General features: G+C 31.1%; 2 protein-coding genes across 4 annotated transcripts in view; one reads left to right on the forward strand and one right to left on the reverse strand.

Moving 5' to 3' along the window:
• Nucleotides 1-41: 41 nt before the first annotated feature.
• LOC140059770 (synaptosomal-associated protein 25-like) overlaps nt 42-24,552 on the forward strand; it is a 67,232-nt gene continuing 42,721 nt past the window's right edge. For both annotated transcript variants that reach the window (XM_072105666.1, XM_072105667.1), the window contains exons 1-2: nt 42-142; nt 2,129-2,293. In XM_072105666.1, coding sequence (XP_071961767.1) covers nt 2,216-2,293 — 78 coding nt within the window. In that variant the 5' untranslated portion in view covers nt 42-142; nt 2,129-2,215. The remainder of the gene's footprint in view (nt 143-2,128; nt 2,294-24,552) is intronic.
• On the reverse strand, nt 15,787-24,528 carry LOC140060408 (uncharacterized). 2 transcript variants are annotated; one of them, XM_072106596.1, is made up of 5 exons: nt 24,492-24,528; nt 23,318-23,435; nt 22,155-22,269; nt 21,306-21,491; nt 15,787-20,746 (listed from the first exon to the last, which is right to left on the reverse strand). In XM_072106596.1, the coding sequence occupies exon 5, from the start codon at nt 19,752-19,754 to the stop codon at nt 17,943-17,945; it is 1,812 nt and encodes a 603-aa protein (XP_071962697.1). In that variant the 5' UTR covers nt 19,755-20,746; nt 21,306-21,491; nt 22,155-22,269; nt 23,318-23,435; nt 24,492-24,528; the 3' UTR covers nt 15,787-17,942. The 2 variants fall into 2 exon arrangements, with proteins under 2 accessions (XP_071962697.1, XP_071962698.1); XM_072106597.1 differs by lacking the exon at nt 24,492-24,528 and adding an exon at nt 24,310-24,384.

Raw genomic sequence — 24,552 nt, forward strand, 5'->3', positions numbered from 1 at the left:
GTAGATTGATTGGTCGTCTGCTGTAAGTGTGCAGCCGAGCGGAAAACGTCTGATCGAAAGAAAAAGAGCGAAACTAAACGAAGGTGCGCTCAACTAAAAACATAAATAGACATTAAGATTTTATCGACCATATCTGATTAAGGTAAGTCCTACATCTTAGATTTATTTATATAGATACATTAGTTATGTTTGTGTACAGCCTAGCATCGAAATTAATTTCTTTGCTTTTGGTTATTTTACTTTTCGGAGGAGTATGCTAGGCCGGCTGACTGACTGTGCTACTGGACTGCTGCAGCAGTGAGTGACAGTTTATTTTTTACGTGACCTGTACGTACACACCTACTCCTCGAGAAACCACCTGTCCTCCAAATCTAGGCCTAGCCTAGGCTAGGTAGGCCTGCTATTAGTATTACAGTGTTTTGATTAAAAAACTTTAACCACCTGCTTGTATGTCGAATCCAAATGTTAACAGGGGCCAGGCCTAGGATAAAATTTATCGTGGATATCGTAGGATCAGACAGTCACATAAAAAGTAACACATAATTATAAATCCCACAAATGGATGATTTTAGTTTTAGACAGGCCCTACTGTACTATGCCTATTTCTATTTCCCGCACACTGTTCTGTTCGCGAATTTCACATACTGTAGCCTATAGACTTAGGCCTAGCCTAGGACCACTCCAATCCATGTTCAATGTTTCCAAAAAAAGATAATGATAATATCTATTAAAAAAAGGATTCAAAACTGTAATGCGTCCGATTTTTAATGCATTTATTGGTGAAATACACATTGCATTTCAATATATTTTGTCAATAAAAATGCTGTAATGTAATAGTAATACTGTAATTATGTAACTTTACTACTGTAGTGTACTGTATGAGTACCCTAAACTATAAAATTACTGTACTAGGTATATATGATTGAGTATAAGTCCCAGGGTGGTGGGTACTTGGATTTTCATAACATTTTGATTTACCAAAGAACGTCTTGTGTTTGAATAAAAGAGCTTAGATTAGACGATACTCAGTTATAATATACTGTACACAGTAAAGAGTAAAGTCCTTTTGAGGATAATGATTTGTATAGTAGTGCTTCTTGATTGATCTAGACAGATTGAAGAAACTAAGATTTTCTCAAGAATTTTTCCATTTTTGAAATTCAAATTTTATATATTAAAATTGTGTACTGTAAAGAAAGTTTTAAAACAATAAACATGTACATGATTTCATTTGTACAATACAGTCAGTAGAGAACTACTGTGCAGTACTTAGGCACTCAGGCATACTGTACTTTAAGATCAATAATTGGTCCATGAATGAATGATTCTAACTCATCTTATAAGATTAGCCATGCGAGTCTACCATAATTTCTCGCAATTTGTTTTCGATTGATTATCTGTGATCAATTGAAATCAATATTCAACTGTGAAGGAAATCAGATTGAAATTCACAAATTCATTGCAGATGCGACTAATTTGCCACAATAATACAGTAGGCCTTATATAGTAGTTTTGATTATTTTTCAAGTAAAACTTTTAAAATTTGATGTTGAATAAAAACATAAACATAAATTTCAACCATCTGATAATACTGTATGAAACATGACAGCTTTTATTTTTCGAATAATTTTTTTTTTACAAAAGAATAGGGATTTTACTTACTAATTTCAACTATTCCCCCACTGATTAAAAAAGTGTTTATTTCAACAAAATCATGTTAACACAAATAAAATCTTAAAAAGGATAAAACATGAGGGAAAGTATCGATAATGGTTAAATTTGTCTATACAAACAAGCTGTCATATTTTGTACATTAACTTTAAAAATAAATATATTATAATTTTATTTCTTTTGCAGGCTAAATAAAATTATTTTTCAAACTGCAGAACCATGCTTTAACCTCTGTATACACTATCAAACTTTATCTGACAAAAAAATGTGATGTGCCCATACAGTATATGGACATGATGATGTCATATCACTTCACACATATATTTGGGCGTATCACTACCATATTTGGACACATCACACTGTTTTTCAAACTAGTTTGATAGTGTAGAAAGAGCTTTAGTTATGCCTTTGATTTCATTTTATTATTGATTTCTAATATATATTTTTCTGTTGGCAGGCTATTGGAGCCAAATAGATTTACTGTAGCTGATTGTACTTAGTGTTTTCTTATCGGTGCTCCTAATATTCCACCCTTTCATTAATAATGGCAATGGACGAAGATAACGCGATGAGGTCAGAGCTGGAGGAGTTACAGCGTAAAGCTGATGCGACCACTGATGAGGTAAGAACAATGTTTATTGATCTTGGTTCACAAAGAAGTTATGTCTAGTTAAATTTCAACCAGTACGGTACTGGTTGAAATTTTCTTTCTCTTGTCATCCAAGTGTTACCATAGCTTTTCTTGTATTGACAAGCATATTTACACTACAGTACATTACAACTTTAAAATGATACAGTGCATATCCAGTATTATTAATTGAATAAAGTATAAAACACCAGTATTTACAGTTAATTAAATTGTAGATAATAATGCAAATCAGTATAAAAAAATCATTCTTGATTGGCCATCTTAATTAACTAGACATTATTTTATGTGAACCATGGCATTAATATTTGCCAAATACTCATAAGCAAAGTCTGATGCCGTGCAAGTACAAACAGCAAGCTACAGTAGAGTGAATGGTTCACGTATTCACTTTCAAGGTTGATTAAAATTGCTCTTTAAAAAGATATTTAATTAAACTGAAATAACATGTTCAATGTAGGCCTATTGTACGTTGTATTGTTACTGTAGGTATACAATTTACTGGATGAGCATTGGAGAATCTCATTATTAAACATACCAGTCGTAACAGAATGTCTCAGTATTTACGATTAAATCTACAGTATAGTGTAACCATACAAATGTGTGTCAAACACCACCTAAATGCCCAATTACAATCTTAGAATCAACCGAAGATAAAGAAAGAAATAATGGTACACCGTACTGTACTCCTGTTTTTTTTTTATGGACTGAAGAAATGTGAAATAAAATAAAAAGTATATAAATATATAAACTGTATTGATTCAATTTTTATTCTGCTGGTCATGTACAGTAGGCTATTGCCAACGTCTAATTTGTTGTACTAAAATAATAAATATAGAGAGTACACCACCACCGCTAGTACGTTTACCTGTTTTTTTATGCGAGGGGGTGTTAAACAATCAGTCTATGTTTGTGTACAGTTACCTTTACCAGTAAACATGGTCAAGTGGATGTTAAATATTAAATTCTATACAGCTTAAGATGGATATCATTCTGCTGATTAAGTGATGTCACTCTCCGGTCATTTAATGACAAAAGTACTATACTGTACATGCTTACAGAGTATGCTGTTTTTCTATGTTGACCATATTTGACCTCGTAGTATATAATAATCATAATATTCCAGTATTAACTGAGATCATCATACATGATGACATAATGATGGCGAAGTTTATGATACAGATATTTGATATACAGTAGATCCAGTTGTTAGGGCAATCTGACTGTAATCCCACCTCTTGTACAGTAAGTTTTACTACTGTAGATTCTGTAGCCAGACCCTATAAGATTATACTATAGTTAGGTCAAATACAGTATTACAACAGTATATTCACGGAGAAAGTATTTAAAATGAATTATTAGAATAATTCCTCCATCCTATACTACCATATTATAAAATTTCCCAGAGAAAAATTGAAAAAAAAATGAATTGTGTTAAATAGAGAAATTACTTTAGAAAAAAAATTTATTCTACAGTATGAGATGAGAAGATACTTTGAGTTATTAGCATAATGTCAGTTGGGTCAATCTTTTATAATTGTTTAATTGTTTATTATCAGTGTTACCCCTTTGTGCAACAGTCTTCAATGGAACAATAAAAGCAGCAAAAAGCACAACACTGTATCAATATTTTGTTGAAATAATAATATATATATGGCATCTAAAAGGTGCCCTTCCAAAAAATTGACCACAGCGCCATACACACATCAATTCATAAAATGATAAATCTTAAAATTACATTCATTAAAACTTGTGCAGCAATAGATACAAATTTTACTACTATATACTGTGCCTGTACATGTCATCATGTAGGAGTAATATTAGATGTTGTGATTGATTTGAGACATTATGATGTTACTTAAGAAGATGTAAAATGCAACAAAATATATTAACATAATTCCGTTGTTGAAAGCGTAAAGTACTTAAATAGTAGTAGTACAAAATGTGTAATATAATCTTACAATATTTCTATTGTTCATCATTGAGTAAATATCAGATTTACAAGTTAATCTTCATTGTCTATACATAATGTGTGGTGTTTTGTGTGAAAGTGGGTTGGGTTGTTATGCCATCAAGTACAGTGTAAAATATATTTTTTGTTCCTGGCCTATATGAAAGGATTAAACTATTGGTATATTCAAGCAAGTTTTTGTATTTTGTACAAAATAATTCCATTTATTATTGTGACTACTGTATCACTATATTATGTTCATTTTTCGTCTATCGCCCAAAATATTTTATGCCTCACTTATAGAGTATCACGGTGTGACGTCAGCACCGTGATACTCTATACATGGCTATTTCTCATGCATTCATAAAAAATATTCAGAAAAACATTATTTTAAAATTAACTTGCCTATTTTAAAGGAAAAATAGCATAGGACTACATTTGAGCATAATTAGCCTAGGCCTATGTTTATTTGTATTTTAATTATGGTTGAGGTTAAGTAGTACAAGAAAGCCAGACTTATTCGACAAAAAATTAAACATAGAGGGCGTATTTTGCGATTATTTTGAGTTATTATCTCTGCTATCTTTTCTGGCTGTTTTACTTTATCGTTTTAATTAAACTTTTCGCTTTTTTTTTTGTATCTCCATTGAGATCCAGCCACTGATACCCTCAGTAATTTGCCTTGGGAGTTATTAGAACATAGATACAATTTTATTTTAATGTCTCATGCATTGGCCACTGAAAAAGTTGGCATGTATGTACTGTACAATACATATTTTTTGTTAATGAATTGATATCACCAGAACTAGGCCTGCAGTACGATTGTTTAACAACAAACACTATTTCTTTCCTAAAGATTGCATGCACTTATGTTGTACACATAATTTATTTTGAAATCGATAGTTTGGCTATAATACGGTAGGCATACTTTGCATCATTCTTTTTTTGTTTTCATTGTAATACATTATGTTAAGCATAATAACATGTAGAATGTATGAATCTGTTCAGCTTATAGCATTATTAAACTTAGTTTTAATTACTGTACAATGACGGATATACTGTAGTAATTGTAGGCCTATAATATTCAATCCTAATCACATACAGTACTTGCATAGTACTCTGTATACTCCTATTATTAATAATAGAGCTTCCTTTAATTTTAGTGTTTCCCTATTTCATAATACACTGTACATATGTGTGTAGTATAAAATGCAAAGATCAAAATTCATGGACCAATCATTATGCAGTATTCACTCCTAGGAATAATGAGAAACAATGTCGTTCACGTTGCTGTATACAATAGCTAGTCATGCGCTAAATATACTCCTATATTAATATTTATATTAAATGTACTGTGTTACACAATATTAATAATAATAAAATTAGGGTAAATGTAATTTTTTTTTCATTACTTACAAATATACCTGTAGAATAATCTATATAATTGTAAAATCAAAACTACTGTACGTTAAGGTATAAATCATGACTTATTTGAAATATTTTAAGTTAATTAATCTTAACAGAATGCGAAATATTTATGTGTTTATAGCATTTGATATTCAAAAGAAATGGAAAATGAAATAACAGTAATTATTGACACCTGTTTGAACCATGGGATACATAATTACTCCATGACTACTAATAGCAATAGTGATTAACAATATTAACGTGTTTTTTATCATGCATATTATAAATTTTCCTCTGATTTCGATTACAGTAGTATTGAGATCCCATGTTTATATACCGTACTGCATAACCGGAAAATGTCAATATTTGCAATGATGGTGTACATAGATTCACACAGTATTTAGTATCAGTATCACTGTCACTGACCATCTACAGTAGTTATATTGGTAAAATCAAAAAAAAAAATGTTAATATTTTCCTGTGATGTAAACCATTACATTTTTGTTAATGTCGGCTTTAAAATAATGTACTGTATTGTCTTTCAAAACTAAAGAAAATAAAGAAAGATGATTTGTAGGTTTAATACTTTTCACTGAAGTGAAAGAATGAACATTGTATTTTGCTCATTATAAAAAATACAAGCTAAACTGTTATTGTACAGTGTACATTCAACCATATCCCTGTTGTCTCCCAAACAATGGGCTTTAAACTGTTAAATAATCAATTTCTTTTTTTTTTTAATTAGTGTACGGTCATTTTTTTAATCCAATTTTTGGTCAAAGTGAATAATTACTATGTGTAACAATATTACAATAAAATGGCCTTTTCAACATGAAATTTTGTTTTAGTTTTACTGTTATTACATAATGGTTGCATTTGTCGCAATCAACTACTGTATATTTCATAATGTTTGCCAATTGCTAATGATTCTGTACATTTTACCACAACATTCAGTTGTATCAGTGTACCCGTATTATGCCATTAAATGTTTTACTATTTGGAAATAGATTTAACAGTGTAATTTTATTTTCCGATTTCAAATGTCAAATGATAATAAATTGTAACGTTTCTTTCTGAAAAGGTCACGTGAATTTCACTGTAATTAAGAACCCTGTCTATCGGTTAAAGGAATAATACATTAAAGACACCTTCCCTACAATTTGTGACGTTTTGTAAAAATAATACATATATATTACTTTAAAAACATTAAACCATGTCATTTCTTGTCTTACGTTTTATGGTAAATTATGATAAAAAATGAGAAACAATGCACTACCTAAGGAGTGTGTACCTATGTAGCTCGCGGCGATCGACCTCTCGTGGACGGTCTTAGGCCTAGCCTAGCTAGGCTTAGTTTTGTAGGCCTAGCTGGTAAACATCGGTAACGTACGAACATCGTACGCTAGCTATATACCTAGCCTGAAGTTGTATAGTTGCTGCATTAATTGTCTTTCTATTTTTGCCAGACTCCGTTGATACAAATTGGGGAAAACTCGGTATTTTCGCTGAAAAGTTAGGAGTCTTCCATTTGTTTTGGCCTCACGATCGATCGAAAAGTGGGCGAATTACAGGTGAAAAACAAAAATATCAATCCGCGCGCAATGCATTGTGGGATTTATAGCGGGCCGCTATAATTATTAGAATCGACTTTTTTTTTCACATTTTTAACCGTTTAAAGACGAAAAAAGTTATCGCAATAGGACCATATAGTATTATTTTTACATTAAATATAGTTTGTGATCTTAAATTAGATCTAAAAAACGTAGGGAAGGGGGCTTTAAAAGACACAAACACTGTATTAATATAAGATACAGTATAGTCCCATATAAAGAGCATATCTTCATTGTGTGAATAACTGTAAAATGACTGATAGGATGCTTCATGAATCAATGAGATTGAATTAAGGGAGCATATCCATATTTCTAAACGTTAGTAATGTTTGTAACGCAAAGTCAGAACTAACGCTAATTCCGCGAGTTTGTGTATGAGATGAATAATAACATTAAACCATATACAGTATGTATCTTTTTAAGCTTCAGCAAAATTTAAATTAAAAAATTGAACCAGTAGCGTTGAGTGAGTGGAATCTGTAATATTGACAAAAATTAGGTACAGACTTGCCCCAAGTATGTAGTTATTATCTTGTTTAAGTCCACCAGTCGGGGTTTCGATTTTTGTCTTAAATACGAGCTAATATATTATACGTATGAAATGCCATATGTGCCAAAATATTTATAATTTTACTAATTTCGGTCTAGAATCTACTGTAGACTAACAGATGAGGTGCATACCGCTGAGAGGAGGAGTGGTTTCTGAAATGAAATTGAAAGAGCTTACTGTATTGAAGATTTTGTTGAATTGTTTGATTATAAATATCATTAAATTAAATTTTTAAGTTGGTCAAAAGATTACTGTACATTTGACCTCCCATAATTGTTTTGGATGGTCGGTTAACCGCTCCCATTTCTGTCCCTATTGTAATTTAACATCAATTTTCTGCAAATACTACAGTAACTCTATGCAAGAGGAATAAGAAAATATTAAAAAGATTCACATTTATTTCCCTAGATTCTTCCTCGAGGGCTTTTTCATAATGACATAAACGAAAAATTATTGATCAGATACCAGCACTTAATTAAAAGCGACTTTAGATGGCTTACAGCCACCAGTGCTCATAAATGTTTGTCCACCAGGCAGTGAACATCCTCAACCAATTTGCCATGTGATCTCTATTGTATAGTTTCAGGTACTGTAGAATATGAATGTATTGACATTTTAATTACTGTGAAAATGTTGAAAAAATTGTAAGTTTATGCTGCATATTTGTAAAATATGTTCAGATACAGTATATTTTCTAAATGTGTTTTGAATAATTTCTTGACACTAGTTTACCAAATGAAATAATCACTTCCTTTGAAATCTTAAATTACAAGAAGTCATTTGCACACTGATTGTACCGTACTGTAGATAACAGGTTTGTTATTTATGCATGACTGACGGGATAAATTATGATTGCTTGTTATTACCTTAGTAATATTTATTAGGGATAATTACAGTTAATAATTTGAAAAATGTACAGTTGTTTTTAAGATTATTGGTGATCTATGGATATGTATACAATTTATACCTCTATGGGTGATCTGTAGCTTACGTTTGGTTTAGGCTATGTCTAGTAACAGCGTATCCTCCTAAAGCTCTGTCTACAATATCAAACTAGTTTGACAAAAAGTGTGATGTGCCTATTGTCATAGTTACGTCTCTTGTCTTCTCACATGACACTTATTTTATTTACAATTTATTTTCATTTCATACTTGTGACAATATTAAACCAATTTTTTATTGTATTTTCCGACATAAGCAATACAGTAGCATACATCCTTCTGCCCATTTGTTTGGATAAAAGAAAGATTGTGGGTATCCTACTACCACTAGGCCTACTACAGTAGATAAGTTTATGATATGTTTATGTATGATTTTCTTATTTACACCATTTTTAATAGCGGTTTCAGCTAATTTAGTCCAGTAAGTCTTGCTGGCAAAATCTGCTTCAGGTGAACACTGCAGCCTTAATAGTGTTTGGTGTCTCCTAAATTGAGGTTTCCCACAGGCAGTATTGTATCTAGAAATGTGCAAAGTCTATTTCGTGCCTAGCTTACCTGGATAAACCGACAATAGCCCTTTCTCCTCAAAGAGCGATATATACCTCGAAAAGTAGAAATTTTCATTGAACACACCTTTCCACAAGTGGTATAGTCCTTTTTGAATTTTAATTTTACATTATATATTCCATCATGGTTTTAGATTAAATAATATTAAACTATATAATAAAGTGAATCTGCAGCAAAGATCTGGTTGATTAGCTATATTATAAACACCATATGATTCATTACTTTACTGTGTTTCATTAGCTTCGTTTTCACTCATGAATATTCATGATTATGCAAATGAATAGCGTCTATAAGTTGTTAATTAATCTGCTTGCGCAAAATGCTTTGTCTATATGTACAAGGATGATAAACTAAACACCTTTAGGATAGAACTGAGAAGGTATATTATTCCAAATATTAAGTGTTCTTTAGGCGTCAGCTGGACTGTATTCGTTTGCATATGTGGCTCCTTGCACCTACATTAGGGAGTTTTACGCATCAGGACGGGACACAGGTGAACAGAGCGTCTGTGTTCATCAGAGCGTGACATTTTTTTCTTTCATGAAAGTGCTATGTACCATCCGTATGTCCTATAGCATATGCAGAATGACTTTATGACTCGACAGTTGTATGACAGTAGTCATGAGGTGCATCATGAAAGAGAAATGATCATAAAAAATAACAATACCAAAATTAGAAATGGTGCTAGTAGCTGTGGTGTCTTCTTCATTGATTAGCCTACCAGTTACAGAGAAGAAAAAAGACATGGCAAATTACTTTGTTTATAATATTGTACTCTATTAGTATACATCCATAAATTAATATAAATTAATTGATTTTGAGGTTTTAAGTTTCTGTTGTTTTAAGGGAATAGCCTTTTACAGTTAGTACCTTAATAACATTGATTTATTTAATTAATAAGATCATATTATGATGTAGTAGTGTAAAGATATTTACCATGGTCATCCTCAACACCATATAAATGATTATCTTGTATGTACAGTATAGTAGTCATCATCCTTATCACTTTCATCATCACCATCATAATCATGGTTATCATAATTATCACTGACATCATCATAATCGTGGTTATCATCATTATCACTGTCATCATCACCATCATAATCATGGTTATCATAATTATCACTGACATCATCATAATTGTGGTTATCATCAGTATCACTGTCATCATCACCATCATAATCGTGGTTATCATCATTATCTTACTTTCTACTTTTCAAGTTATATCTAGCTCTTCGAGGAGAAAGGGCTATTGTCGGTTTATCTTGGTACAGTGCTAGACACAAAATAGACCATAACTTTCATACTGTACTATGGTTATTATAATTTTATTCATAATCATAATGTAATAATCATAAACATATTGACCGATTGTCATCCTTATTATCATAAAAAAAAATGTGAATATCATCATCCTCATCATAATATAGTTCTACACACATTACATAATATCTTAAGGATCATCACTCATACTGTCATCTCTATTCTTGCCATTGTACAGTATACTATTAATTGTGTGAAAAAAATCATTTAGAAAAATAAACATAAAAAAGAAGAACATTTCTACAGACCATTTATTTACAATTCGTTACATGTACTACATTGTTTAAATATGCTCTATTGCTTGATTTTGTAATTAAAATTAAAAAAGTATTATTATACAAATCATATTGTGACATTAATACTACCTGTATGGACATAACTTTAGCAATTTAAGTACTTTAGTACCAGTACTTTACAATAGATAGTTATAACAAAAAGCTGTGCATTGCAGACCTATATTTACAATATGTTGGCTTGTTAATAGCCATTTGATAGACTTACTTACTATTTGATACAGGCTTGAGTAAAGCCATTATACAATAATTGCTAGATTCAACTGTTTACACAGAGTGTGTGCGCCGATTGCTGTTCATTAACATATTGATTCTGAGAAAGAGTTGAAAATTCAAGTATAGCTTTAGTGTGTACAGTACAACTACCGTACCTCCTTGTTGTTTTAAGGATGGGGAGTGCCACCTACATAAAAAAAATACTGTTTTTAGTATATTTTGATAGACAGTTAGTACACTATACTGTACTAACTATTGGTACAGTACTATTAGTAGGTTTAATTTCATTTCGTTATTATTTATTCGTTCTATTTAATTTATGATATTTGATGTTTTTTAAGGGAAATGGTAATTTTAGTGGTATTGTTCATACAGTGGTCAGTAGTGTTGAATCTAGGATTTTGAAATTGGGGCCTAAGGACCTTTAAACATTTTAAACTAAAGTATTGAACTATCCTACTGTAATGTTTTGTTTTGCATTATTATAATATTCCATATTTAGGGCTGGCCTCACCTTCAATAAACCTATGATTATTATTAGTCTATGATTATTATTAGTCTATGCACGTAGAAATTCGGGCAATATTGTTGGATTTTCACCAGTCTTACTACTAGTTGAGTTTGCGGATTCGTACGTGGGAAAGGGCCCCAGTGATGAAAAGTGACAGAAGTGAGGGTAAAACCAACGAAAAATGCCACAAATTTTAAAATTTTAAATAATTATTGGTATAAATATAATTAATGGAAACCAGTGTTTAGGATTTTGACCTCAAATACAGATGGTGACGGCATTCTATGGATTACCATAATAATTATCTAGTGTAAAATGGGTTATTCACTTTCTGATATCAGTTTGAAATCTTTATGATGTTGTTTGTAGGGGAGGATGTAGGGTGAATAATATCTGTAATCTATATTATAAATTTACGTAAGGGCAAAATTCGATAAATCGCAGTTTATTTCTAGAATTTTTACTCGATGGTATATAAAGTTGGTTTGTACTTTCGGTACTGATTTTAACCATCTGATGTAACCATGTTTACTAATTAAATTGAGTTAGATAATTAGTTATTGACAATTAAAACAAATTTAGGTTCAACGATTTGCCCCAAATAGGGGTGTTTCGTGGTCGTGGTATACACTGTCTAATGGATGTCCAACTTGAAAAATATCCGCAGACAATAATCTAGTAATAATAACTACAAGAATGATATAATCCCAATTTTTGTAATTTATACTAAATTGACACATTATTTTGGTCAATTATATTGTTAATGCAATCCGAATACAACCCTAAATTACCATTAAATGTCATAACTTGGCTAATATACTCTACTAGTCAAAATACAGTACACAGTATTTGTATTACAAAAAATGATTTGGAAATTATAGAAAAATGACAAATATGGTATTAAATGATTACTTAAATTAAAGAAAACATATATAAATGAAGACTACTTTTAAGTGCGCACTATTTAGAGTAAAAACTTGGGAACAATTTGAACACTACAGCTATAATAACCCATTAGAGGACTCCTCAATTAAGAACACATAGGTGTCCCCTTAATAAATAGTTGTTCTACAGAGGAATAAAAAGAAATTGTTAAACATTTACAGACGATAATTTAACAATTTCGGAAGGTTTACATATTTTGTTACCGATTTACGGCATAGCGCTAGTTTTTTGTTGCTCTTACGCCCTCTATATTACCGTACGTCATCACAAAATCGAGAGAGTTGTAATGTCTGCATTCAGATTCAAGTAAAATATTGAATTTAGTTGTGTATGTTATGTAGTACAATTAAGCTTCAAAGCATGTCAGACTCGGAGTGGATGTGAAAATGTGTAATTTAATGCCATATTATTTACATAGTCAATACAGCAATTGTGTTCCAACTCCGAAATTAAATTATCAACATTCGATACGCATTTAACTATTAGTGAGTAAAAGCACTATTATGTATATTAAAAGTGAATATTAATAAAATGTCGTTTAAACATTTAATTAAGAAAACATTTTACAAGATCAATCATAATTTATCACATTTTTCATTGCATTCCTCAAGTCTTTACTGTATTTTCAAAAAACCTGTAGGCCTACTAAAGTACTACTATTAATTTTTAAAGTTAATTAAAAAACTGAAGTATGATTATTTTTCTCCACAAAATTGAATATCTTTAAAATTCATATATTATTATTGTATCGATGTGTTTGGAATTAATTAAAATAAATTCATATTCTAAAATAAAAGGTATATTTATATCTCAGTTTTTAGGTGATAATATTAATCAGTGCTTTTAGATTGATTGGAATTCACAATTTTCTGCTCCATCCAAGCCACTAATATTAACCTAATATTCATACAGCATGCTGACTGTTTTTGGATGCAGAAAATCGGCATTAATATCATACGTTTGTAATAACACTTATAAAACTTATATGATTTTCACAATACATATGTTACAACTTGACAACTCGGATACCTAGCTCAGTGTGTTTTTCTTCCGTTCTCAAGATATTTTCTTTCAAATTTGCGTTCACACTAGTCAAACCTGTATTTACAACTTCTTAAGCTCTGTCAAACTTTTGTGACAAAAAAATGTAATGTGCCCATATACTGTATGGATATGATGATGTCATATCACTACCATATTTGGGCACATCAGACTTTTTTTGTCAAACTAGTTTGATAGTATAGACAGAGCTTTAGACAAGTTACCTTACAACTTGATGTAATTTTTGTATTTGAACACAAAACCTGCTGAACCACAATGACCATGTACTGTACTGTATAAGCTACAGTATAATAGGTGTTTTGTGTTTATTCAGCCTATGTTAATTATTTTTAATAAAGGAGATGGTAATGTAAGCATAAAGTAATACATTTTCCATGGTATTTTGATGGTAATTCAATATTGTGTGTCTATGAAACTACAAAATATGATATATACAGTAATATTGAATTATTCAGCAGTTTTATGGTTCTATTGACTTCACGGGTATATTGATGTTTATAATTGAATTCAGAATTTATAAAATTCAATGCTTATTTAGTGGAAAAATTAGCCTAAAAGTCAACATTTCTTGTTAAAACAAACTGATCACAGGGGGTTATATTCACGTAATTGATTCAAATGTTTTTGTATCCAATTTTACGGTTAGAAAGTTTTGTGAAATGTTTGTCATTTGCGTGCACTCTGACTGTGTATATCAATTCAAAAGTCAATTTTTTGTTTGTACCTGTACATATATACAGATACAATATTTTTACTAAAAGGTCAAGTCCACCCTAAATTGTGATATTTATTATGCTATACTATACACATTACTTCTTTTTTTATCTCTATAGTAATACTATAGTACCTGTATATTACTATTTTGAGTTAATTAAAACATTTCTTTAAAAAATAACTTCAGTTGGAAAATCTGTATAAATTAAAAAATACAAAGCAACAAATATTAAAAAGATAATAAATCAATGAAATTGTTTCTATGTAAAATTTGTAAAGCGCTTTTAAATATCAGCAGATTGTCCCAAAGCGCTTTAAATAAAATATGTGATTGAAAGAAAAAACAAATTGTTGTACCTTATTTAATTATTTAATGTATTTAGAGTGTGAACATCACAGTTTTATTTTAATATTAATTACACTATTTACTAATTGTATTTAAATTTTGCGAAAAGGTCTTATCTTCAACAAGACACGCAATCATCGCATTACGTGCAAGTGTTAATGAAGCTGTAGTAGCAGGCTTCATATCTCAGCATAATAATAACGATTGCAATACAAGCCCTATATTGCTTTACCTCAATCAATATTCCAGATTTAGTATCATTAATATAAGCTTACTGCTTCTTACCTATCATATATTACTTGTCTAGAAATTGACATGATTTCATGACAAATATCGCCTTATAAGGCAAGTTATTACTGTGTAATATCATTAATTGTAATTGTATTGCCATTTTTTAACTGGTTTGTTGTAGGAAAAAAGATGTCTTAACACTATCTGTTTTCTCACTTAAGCATATTTAGTTTAGTATTTAATATCTAGCCCAAACAAAATGTTCAACACTATGAGCCCAAACAAAATTTTCAACACTATGCATTGATAAAATATTATCTAGGAAGAAAGACAGATTGACTAGCCTAGAGCATTTATATTATAGGACATTGTATCTTAGGCTAGTACAGTAAAATTCATCCAATCTATACTAAATAATGTTATGATTCGTGAAATTATCCGCTTGCTTCTATTTTAATCTGCTTTTCTATTTTAGTCTTGCTTATTATGTTGTAGTATTATTGTGTGCTTCAAATCCCATCGTCTCCTTCTTTATTTTAGTCTGTCACTTAGTTTAGCCCGTCGTTTATTTTAGTCTGCAATCGATTTTTTAATCAATCTTATCCTTTTTTAGTCCATCTCCTTTTTTAGTCCATCTTAATCTTTTAAGTCTATTAAATTTAGTCCATCTCCTTTTTTAGTCCATCTTCTCAATTAAAAACATTGACCAAGAGGCTATATTTTGTTAATTGGGCCATACAATTTATTTAAGTTGTTGTATTACAGTAGATTGAATATAATATCACAAAGGTACAGTACTTCCTTTAATTGTCCGAAATGTATTTCTTTATTGGGAGGTACAGAGTTATCAGGAAAATAATGCATTTTCAAAGTAAAGATGCTCATTAAATATTCATTTCCATATCACCATTATTTATAAAAAGTATTGTAACATAAAATATTTAAAATATGAAAAATGATATCAAACCCAAATCAAATATAAAAGAAATAACATTAAACAACATAATGTCTATTATGAATGTAAGACAAGCCTAAAGCAACACAAATCAAATTTTAAAAACTATGTGACTATGTCAATGATATTATACTGCAGGTACTGCAGTAGAATTAGCCACATAGTTAGCAAGTATTTGTGTTTATTTCAGTGACTGATGCATATTATACACATGAAACAAACTAAATTCATATTGCAGTTTAAAATGTAGTTACTGCAGTAGAATAGTTTTGACATGATCCCTAAAGATGCTTCACATCATACATATAACTGAATGTTTCGTTTCAAACCAGGTAATGTACAAAACATCCATTAACATGATAACATACTTTATAATGCTATACTCTCAGTGTAGGTGTTATGATCATATTAAAGCTACGCTTTATGTACCTTAATTTGAATGTTTCATATTATTATAAATGTCTGATTTTAATATTATAATTACTAAATGTGAATTATAAATGTATTCTTGTTTAGATAGTATACTGAGTATTTAAAATAATGTTTATTTATGATTGTAAATGATCTATTCAAACTGGTGTGTAAAACACTAAAGCAAAATTTTTTAAAATAATTATTATAAGCCTGTATACTGTACAGGGGGCTTTAAAATGCCGGCCCTTTTCACACTACTAGAGGTACAGTAGTAGCTGTAGTGCTTTAAATAAATCCTACCTACAGGTAGGCAAAAGGCAAAATATAGCATAAAATAAGCTTTTCTAAAATAGATATTAAGTTATGTTTCAATCGTCCCCAGCAGTCCATAATGATTGTATACGCTCCTCGCACTTTTTCCCATTTTAAGGGAAAAAAGAACACTCGTGTTGAACTGTTTTGCATTTTTATTAAACCAATTAATTTGGTTGCATTTTATCTGAAATATGGATATCAATAAAAAAGGACAAAATGCGTGACAAATTTGTGACCACACATGTGTTTTTGGTAAATGCTTGCTTCATTAAAAATCACTTTGAAATGCGGGACTGTCCCACACGATGCGCAAATCAATATACACATTTACATTTATTCTAAGATATTATTAAATAACCTGATAGGGGATTATTTTTTTTTGCAATTCGCCACGGCATGATGATTACAGATACAGTACATTGTACAACCATCCCTACTGATTATGCTAGAGTAAATCTTGCTAATATACTAGAGTCTGTCAACCGCGACAACACCTCATTAAATTAATAGAGGGCAGCAGATAGCTGACTGTGAATCTTATGTTATTACACATGTTTTATCATATGGCCATCCCTAATTAAGGTCCGTAAATCATCTCTTTTAAATTTAAATCCTTTAAATAAATTGTGTCTCTTAACTGTGGAAACAATTCCTAATAATTAGGTGGCAGCAAATAGCTTATTTATGTTTTATTTGCTATCATAATATAATTTTATAAATAACATTTATTTTGGAAATATAATCTATAGAATAGAAAAAATAATACAAATTGTATAAAATATGATATAAATAAAAGGGAAAAAAAGTAAAATACCGAACCAGCCAGAATTGTAGACATTTTTATAATAAAATTTAGATAAAACTGGACTTTTTGAGCATAAACACATCAAAGCTAGAAATGCCAAAATATTTACAGTACAAATTTTAAAAAAATTCAACATTTTTTTGCTAACATACTTTAACAAGATTAAATTAAATTATGCATACATACACATAATTTTATGTTTAACAGAAGAATTAAATCTTTCTGAACATTGATTTCAGAGGGCAAAATTGTATTCTTTATAATATAATATAATATTTAGTAACAACAATCTGATATTATCTATAGTTTATGTAAAAATAAAGTAGAAATTATACTCAAATGTAGCAAATATTTTACACGACCAACTGTTTGGCATGGCAAACCCTGTTGAAACAAAGTATTTGATCTCTGTCCATAATTAATATATAGCGACCCATATAATGTTCTAAGTAGAAGGTGGGAATTTAAGTTAATTAACATTGTGTTCTGGTATATTTACATAATCTCCTTCATACATGTTTGTATTCAAAGTGGGAGGCTTAGCTGGAGTCTCGTAGTCAGCTGTAGTACCTCCTTCAATATCCCAATTTTCATAGATTGTTTCGTCAGCATCCTCATAAATTGGTTCATTTTGACCAGCATTGACGTAATTATTATTTGTTGGCAATGGCTTTCGAATATCATCAATCTCTTCATATATAGGTTCAGGATTTATTTTTTGAAACTGAGGCTTATTGAATTTAAGAATATCGTGTCTACATGTAGCTGATGTTGTATCGTCAAATTTTCCAATAAGTGATGAGACACTTACTTTTCTTCCAGTACTTTGTTCAGATGTGTGTGGGATTTCATATGATGGATTAGTCCCATTGGTTTCTGTATCATGAGGTGGTTTGTCTTTTACTACCCCAGTGAGCATGTCCGTGTTACTGGAGGCTGAGATTGATGGAGTCGCTTCGGGATATTGGTTGGGCTTTTTGCTTGAGTCTATGTCAACGTTGCTAAATCTTGTGTTTGAAGGTTTTCTAAAGTTTGTTTGAGGATCACTTACACCAGCATAATTAAGTTTTGTTAGTATTTCCGATAAAGGTCGAGGACGGAAAGGGGTCGATTCTTCTGGATTTTGTGTATAATTTGGTTCTCTCCTTGTAGGCATGTCAGTTGAAATTGTTCTGGAGTTTGGTTGAACTTGTGATATTTGTTGGGAGGGCAATTTAATGCTTCTAGCAGTCGGTGTTGTTGTTACCGGCATGTTTTGGCTGGAAGGTGTCGATTGTTTGTATTGTACTTTTATGGTCTCTTGTTTTGTTTGCTTAGTATCCACAACACTGGAATCAAAATTAAAAATAAGTGCCGATACAGGTGGAGCTGAGGTAATAGGTTCTGATGAGTTCATTGTGGAAGTTGGTTTAGATGTTATCTGGTGTGTGATAAAACTTTCACTGTATCGTCTATTGGCTGTTTTTTTCATCACAGGAGGAGGTGGTTTTTTAACAGGTTTAGTCACACAATTAGGTGTTATGGATGAAGTAGCAGAGACCAGAAGAGGAGATTCAGTGAAAGATTGTGTTGCCGCTGATGTAGTTGGAATCAAAGGCATTGATGAAGGTGATGTTGCAGTTGCAGAAATAACCAGTGGAGTTTTTTCGTTTTTATCCTTGTATCCTAATTTGGTTGCCAAATTTGAAATCTCATCAGAGAAGGACAAGCGTTGGTTAGTTGGGTTATGTTGATTGGCCTCTGGGTTCTTTTGTAAAACAGGTGTAGATGATGTAGATGAGTCTAGGTTATGTGATTTTCCAATTGAGGTAGCCATCTGTGCAATTTGTTCATTAAATGGAATCATAATCTGTGACAATTTTTCTTGAGGCTGTTTTTTTTGTTCCATTGTGTTCTGGATAACCTTTTCTTGTTGTTCTTTATCATGATCTGTTGGTTCTTCTTTCTTAATCCGCAGATTCTTTTGCTCATCTTTTATTTTATTGCTTTCTTTTTCTTTTTTACCCTTTTTCTTAGAAAAGCTCAACAAATTTTTCTTTGGTTTTTCCTTCTCCTTTTCATTGGGTGTTTTACATCCTCCTTTTTCAGATTCTGTTTGTTGACCGGCGTGAGAAATTAAATTACTTTTCTTTTGAAGTTTTTCATCTTTTTTGTTTGGTGTTTTATCACCCTCTTTATCAAATTCTGTTTGTGAAGTTGATTTCTTTAAAGCAGAATTTTTATTTTTTTTGTTCTTTTTGTCTAGACTTTTTCCATCATGTTCGTCAGATTCTGTTCTCATATCTCCCCTTTTTTCAAATTCTGTTTTTTCATCACTTGAAGTTGACTTCTTTAAAGTATCATTTTGAATTTTTTTGTTCTTTTTGTCCAGACCTTTTCCATCATGTTCTTCAGGTTCTAGTTTCTTTGACTCGCCATTCTTTATAGGTTTGGTATCAGGATAGTCATGTGATGTACTTGGAAGAATTTCAGTTACACCTGTGTTGCTCTCTACCGGGTCATCGTCATCATAATCTGGTGGTGGATAGGCTAGAGGATAAACTGTAGGTGTAGATGGCTCATCACTATCCTCATCATCAAGAACAATGTCTTTCAGTTCATATTTGATGCATCTTGGGGTCAATAAAGTTGTAGCTTTGAATGGATTTGAATCAAACTGGAAGACAACTAATGTAATACATTGGCATTTTAATAACAAGAGTAATAGTAACAGTACATTAATATCTATTCTTTAAAGTTAAAAACCAGTATCAGTCATCAGCAAGTCAACCAATGACTACAGAATAATAAGATGGTTATTTCAGAAGATAGATGGCCAATTTACTTTATCGACCTGTATTTGGACAATCTCAGAAAACATGTTTTGATGTAATTGAATAAAAACTATATCAGCATACAATCCCCTCCTTTATGACACCCTATTCAGGATACACCCTATGGAACACTTTACTGTGAAACCAATATGAAGCAATATATGTATCAACAGTATGTCTAATCCTCCATCCAAGGGACACCTCTAATTTAAAAGGACACTATGTTGGATTTCAAAGATGTCTCCTTAATTGGGGTTCTACCCTAATTAATTAATTGTTAAAACAATTAATTTCTGTAATGTTTTGTGGTGAAAAACCATAAAGCTTTCAAGTCTGTTCTGCACTGATGATTTGAATTTATCCCATTCTTGTTTGTTCTTTTTGTACCCAGCAGCAATGTCGTATGTATCCGTTGAGGTTAGACGGAGTGCTTCCAATGATGGTGAATCGACTTCTATTTCTAAATATACAGTGCATGCAGAAATTAATTATAATGTTAAAAAGAAGCATAAAAACCAGCCCAGCAGCAAATAATTACAGTGCAAATAGTCCCAAATTAATGTTTACCATTTAAAAACACATTCTGAATACCAGGCTTTCTGGAAAACCAGACATATATTTGGTCAGCCCAAAAGTGTCTGGAATTGGGATAGTTGACTTGAAATTAAATTCAAGCATAGTTAGTTACCCCGTGGTAAGTTAGTGATCTACCCACCAAAACCAGTGAAAATTGGTCCATGAAGTAAACTTTTCCAGATTAAATAACTAAGCTCTAATGGGACCTTTCCATTGTCAAATTGAAAATCCATGGTGTAGCACCCAGTGGTGGATCCATTATATTGGGTGCGGGCCTAAAAATGGTGAAAAATGAGCTGAGTTTAAGTTGATTTCCTATCGTTTGGATTACAATTTGCGAAATTTAGGGGTGGGGGGCCATGGCCATTTCCCCCTGGATCTGTCCTTGCACCTTTCCTCATCTACTCTATCTTTCCATAATGTATTAAAAACAAATAATTTACCTGATGCTGTTAGTTTACAAGCCAATAAAAGTGTGATCTTTTGTTGAGTTTCAATTGTAATTTTATCAAATAATTTCTCTCTTTTGTTGCCATCTTCCTTTAAATATTCAACCTGACCTCTGGAAGTCACTCTGAATGGAAATTGCTTTTTCTCCAGTGCATCATCCAGTGATTTGAATTTTGGATCTGAAAAAATTTGTATTCTATTTATTACAAATAAGACTGGCACAGTCAATTGTTCCTGTATTGTTTCTATAGGCATGGGCGATTTTTATGTTGAGGCTATTATTGGCATGAAATCAGTTCAATACTTATTTTATCATTTATACCCTAGATCATTATCCTATCATTAGACTATTATACCCATTACGATACATCCTTAACCCCATTACAAAATGTCCATCCAATAGATCATTATCCCTCCTTATCCTACCAAGAGATCTTTATCCTACAATTAGATCTTAATCCCATTAGATCCTTATCCTACCAGATAGATCTTTGTCCCATTAGATCCTTATCCTATTAAATTCTTATCCTACCAATAGATCCTTATCCCATTAGATCCTTATCCTACAATTAGATCTTAATCCCATTAGATCCTTATCCTACCAGATAGATCTTTGTCCCATTAGATCCTTATCCTATTAAATTCTTATCCTACCAATAGATCCTTATCCCATTAGATCCTTATCCTACAATTAGATCTTCCCATCCTTATCCTACAATTAGATCTTAATCCCATTAGATCCTAATCCAATTATATCCTAATTCCCATTAGATATTTATCCCCATTAGATCCTTATCCTACCATTAAATCTAATATTCCAATTGGTTTTTGTGTTTCAGTACCTTTATAGATCGCCAGTTTTTCAACCATGCTTGATTGGTGTGGTATCATAAAGTAATCATTTTTTCCTTTTGCACACAAGGCATCCGTTGTGAATTCTTGGTTTACCCAATATACCTAACAAAGAGTTTATTTTATAAACCAAAAGATATACTGAATAATGTCAGATACAAATATAACGAGGGTACCTCCAAGTAAAGACAAAGAACAATTTGATAATTACAAAGTTTCAATCTATTTTTCTAGGTTTTTATAGGTTATTGACTCACTAGTTTCAACAAAAGAAGTTGATATTTAAAAGGCTTTTATATAAGTATTTATATGTTCAACACAATTGACTACATTTTGGGCATTATGTCATGCTTATGATTATTCTCACCTGGCATGACAAGCAAAATTGTTGTTATGGTGTACATTTAACTATAAATACTGTAGTAAAGTATACATTGGAGGAGGAAATACTCTGTTTTTGGTGCTGGTAGTGTTATATAGTCAAATGCCTTTTTAATACTAATAATGTTTACCATCGAAACGTATCATTTTCAACAATGGCAATTGTTGTTACTGGTAGAACCAAAGTGTGACATTTTAAAAAGTATTTTTAATATCGCAAACTACCTGTATAGGAAGAACTGGTTAAATTATCATTTGTTAGAAAAAATAATTAAATGCGTTGGAGGGGGAACTGTCTTTTTTTTTGCGAGGAAATGGTCCCCTCACTTTTTTTTATGGGAAATCCATGAAATGTGTCAGCAACTCAGTACAGTAAAAAAAGCTACATTCTCACTTGTTCTATTTCACACTCACGTTTAAATTCTTTATAAGAATTTTTTAATTATTTAACAACATGGCACCATCTTCCCTTCCATGAAACAGTATGAATGTAGCTTTACCATTTTTGGGTTTTATTTATTTTTTGCTTCTGAGTTGACCAGTATCTCTCCCTCTCTATCTCTCCCCTCAAATGCCTTCAGGATTTTTTCTAAGGACAAAATTACAACTCCACTCCCAAAGACTTGTAATAAGACGTTGTTTATGTAGAGCATCTTGTGTACAGTATGTTTGTCTTGTGAACCTATGAGGGTCCCTAATGATCAGCAATTGCTGGGTGGTTCACCTTCATTAAATATGGTAAAAAAAAATAAAAAAATATTTTCCAACAAACCTGATCTTTTGAATTCTTGATTACTATTGGCATGGAAAACTTTTCAAAGATCTCAGTAAGTTGGTATCTTTTTCCAATCCATCGAAGATGATTGCTCGAAGGCTGGCTCATTGTGATTCTGTCGGTTCGAAAAAATGGCGATATTGGAAATAAAAACTAAAAGTTACATAACAAATAAACGATAAATGACATAATTAAATCGAAAACTCAAAACTTTCTATTGTTTTCTTTCTTTTTTAAATTTACAATTTTACTTCTCCTTGGTACAGTAGCTAAAAGACTCTTTCCTCCAATTTACAATTTTACTTCTCCTTGGTACAGTAGCTGAAAGACTCTTTCCTCCAATTTACAATTTTACTTCTCCTTGGTACAGTAGCCGAAAGGCTCTTTCCTCCAATTTACAATTTTACTACTCCTTGGTACAGTAGCTAAAAGACTCTTTCCTCCAATTTAGAACCCAAATGGAAATGAATTGGTTCATGGAGGTATAAAATTATACCTCCATGATTGGTTCATCATTAATTTATTGTGTTTTTTATTGTAATTTTTGTATTTATATTGATTTCAAATAAAAACAAACATCACAACTTTAGTTACCACGATTTTTTAAATTTTGCAAGGATGATGACATCGTCTACTGTACTTCTTAATAGTTAATATGCCACTAGGACATGTCAAATGTTTACTTTTTACTCATTCTCGGTACTGCATCTGAATTTGTCCAGTATCGGACAAATTTGGAGATACTGGATCTAAATATTTGAGTCATGGTGGGGCCTGTGGCGAAGCAAATTTAGGTAAATGATACTCTACATGGTCGGAAATGGTACTCTTAAATCATTCATTATAAAGGGCAACCCCCGCGCAGCAATTAGCAAAATGATAATGTTAAAGATACTCATGTTATTTTAACACTAACAAAAACATAAACATACAAATATTGAAGGACATAAATAAATATATATAAAAATACATATAAATTCACAATATACATAAATAAAGATCTATTGTATCCTGTGTTATAGTATCATGTAGATGCATACTTATCCTATATTGTACTATAAGCACAACTGTTATAAAGTTCCTACATAAATCCTATATTATTTATGATAACATTTTTATTACAAAATAAAAGCTTAAACTATGAAACAAGACAACTATTGAGGGAAATCACCTTGTCCTTCCAACTCATCTGTCTTCTTCAATGACAAATTTTGATGTGGCGTATATTTTGT

This window comes from Antedon mediterranea, chromosome 10, assembly GCF_964355755.1.
Source record: "Antedon mediterranea chromosome 10, ecAntMedi1.1, whole genome shotgun sequence".
Lineage (NCBI taxonomy): Eukaryota > Metazoa > Echinodermata > Crinoidea > Comatulida > Antedonidae > Antedon > Antedon mediterranea.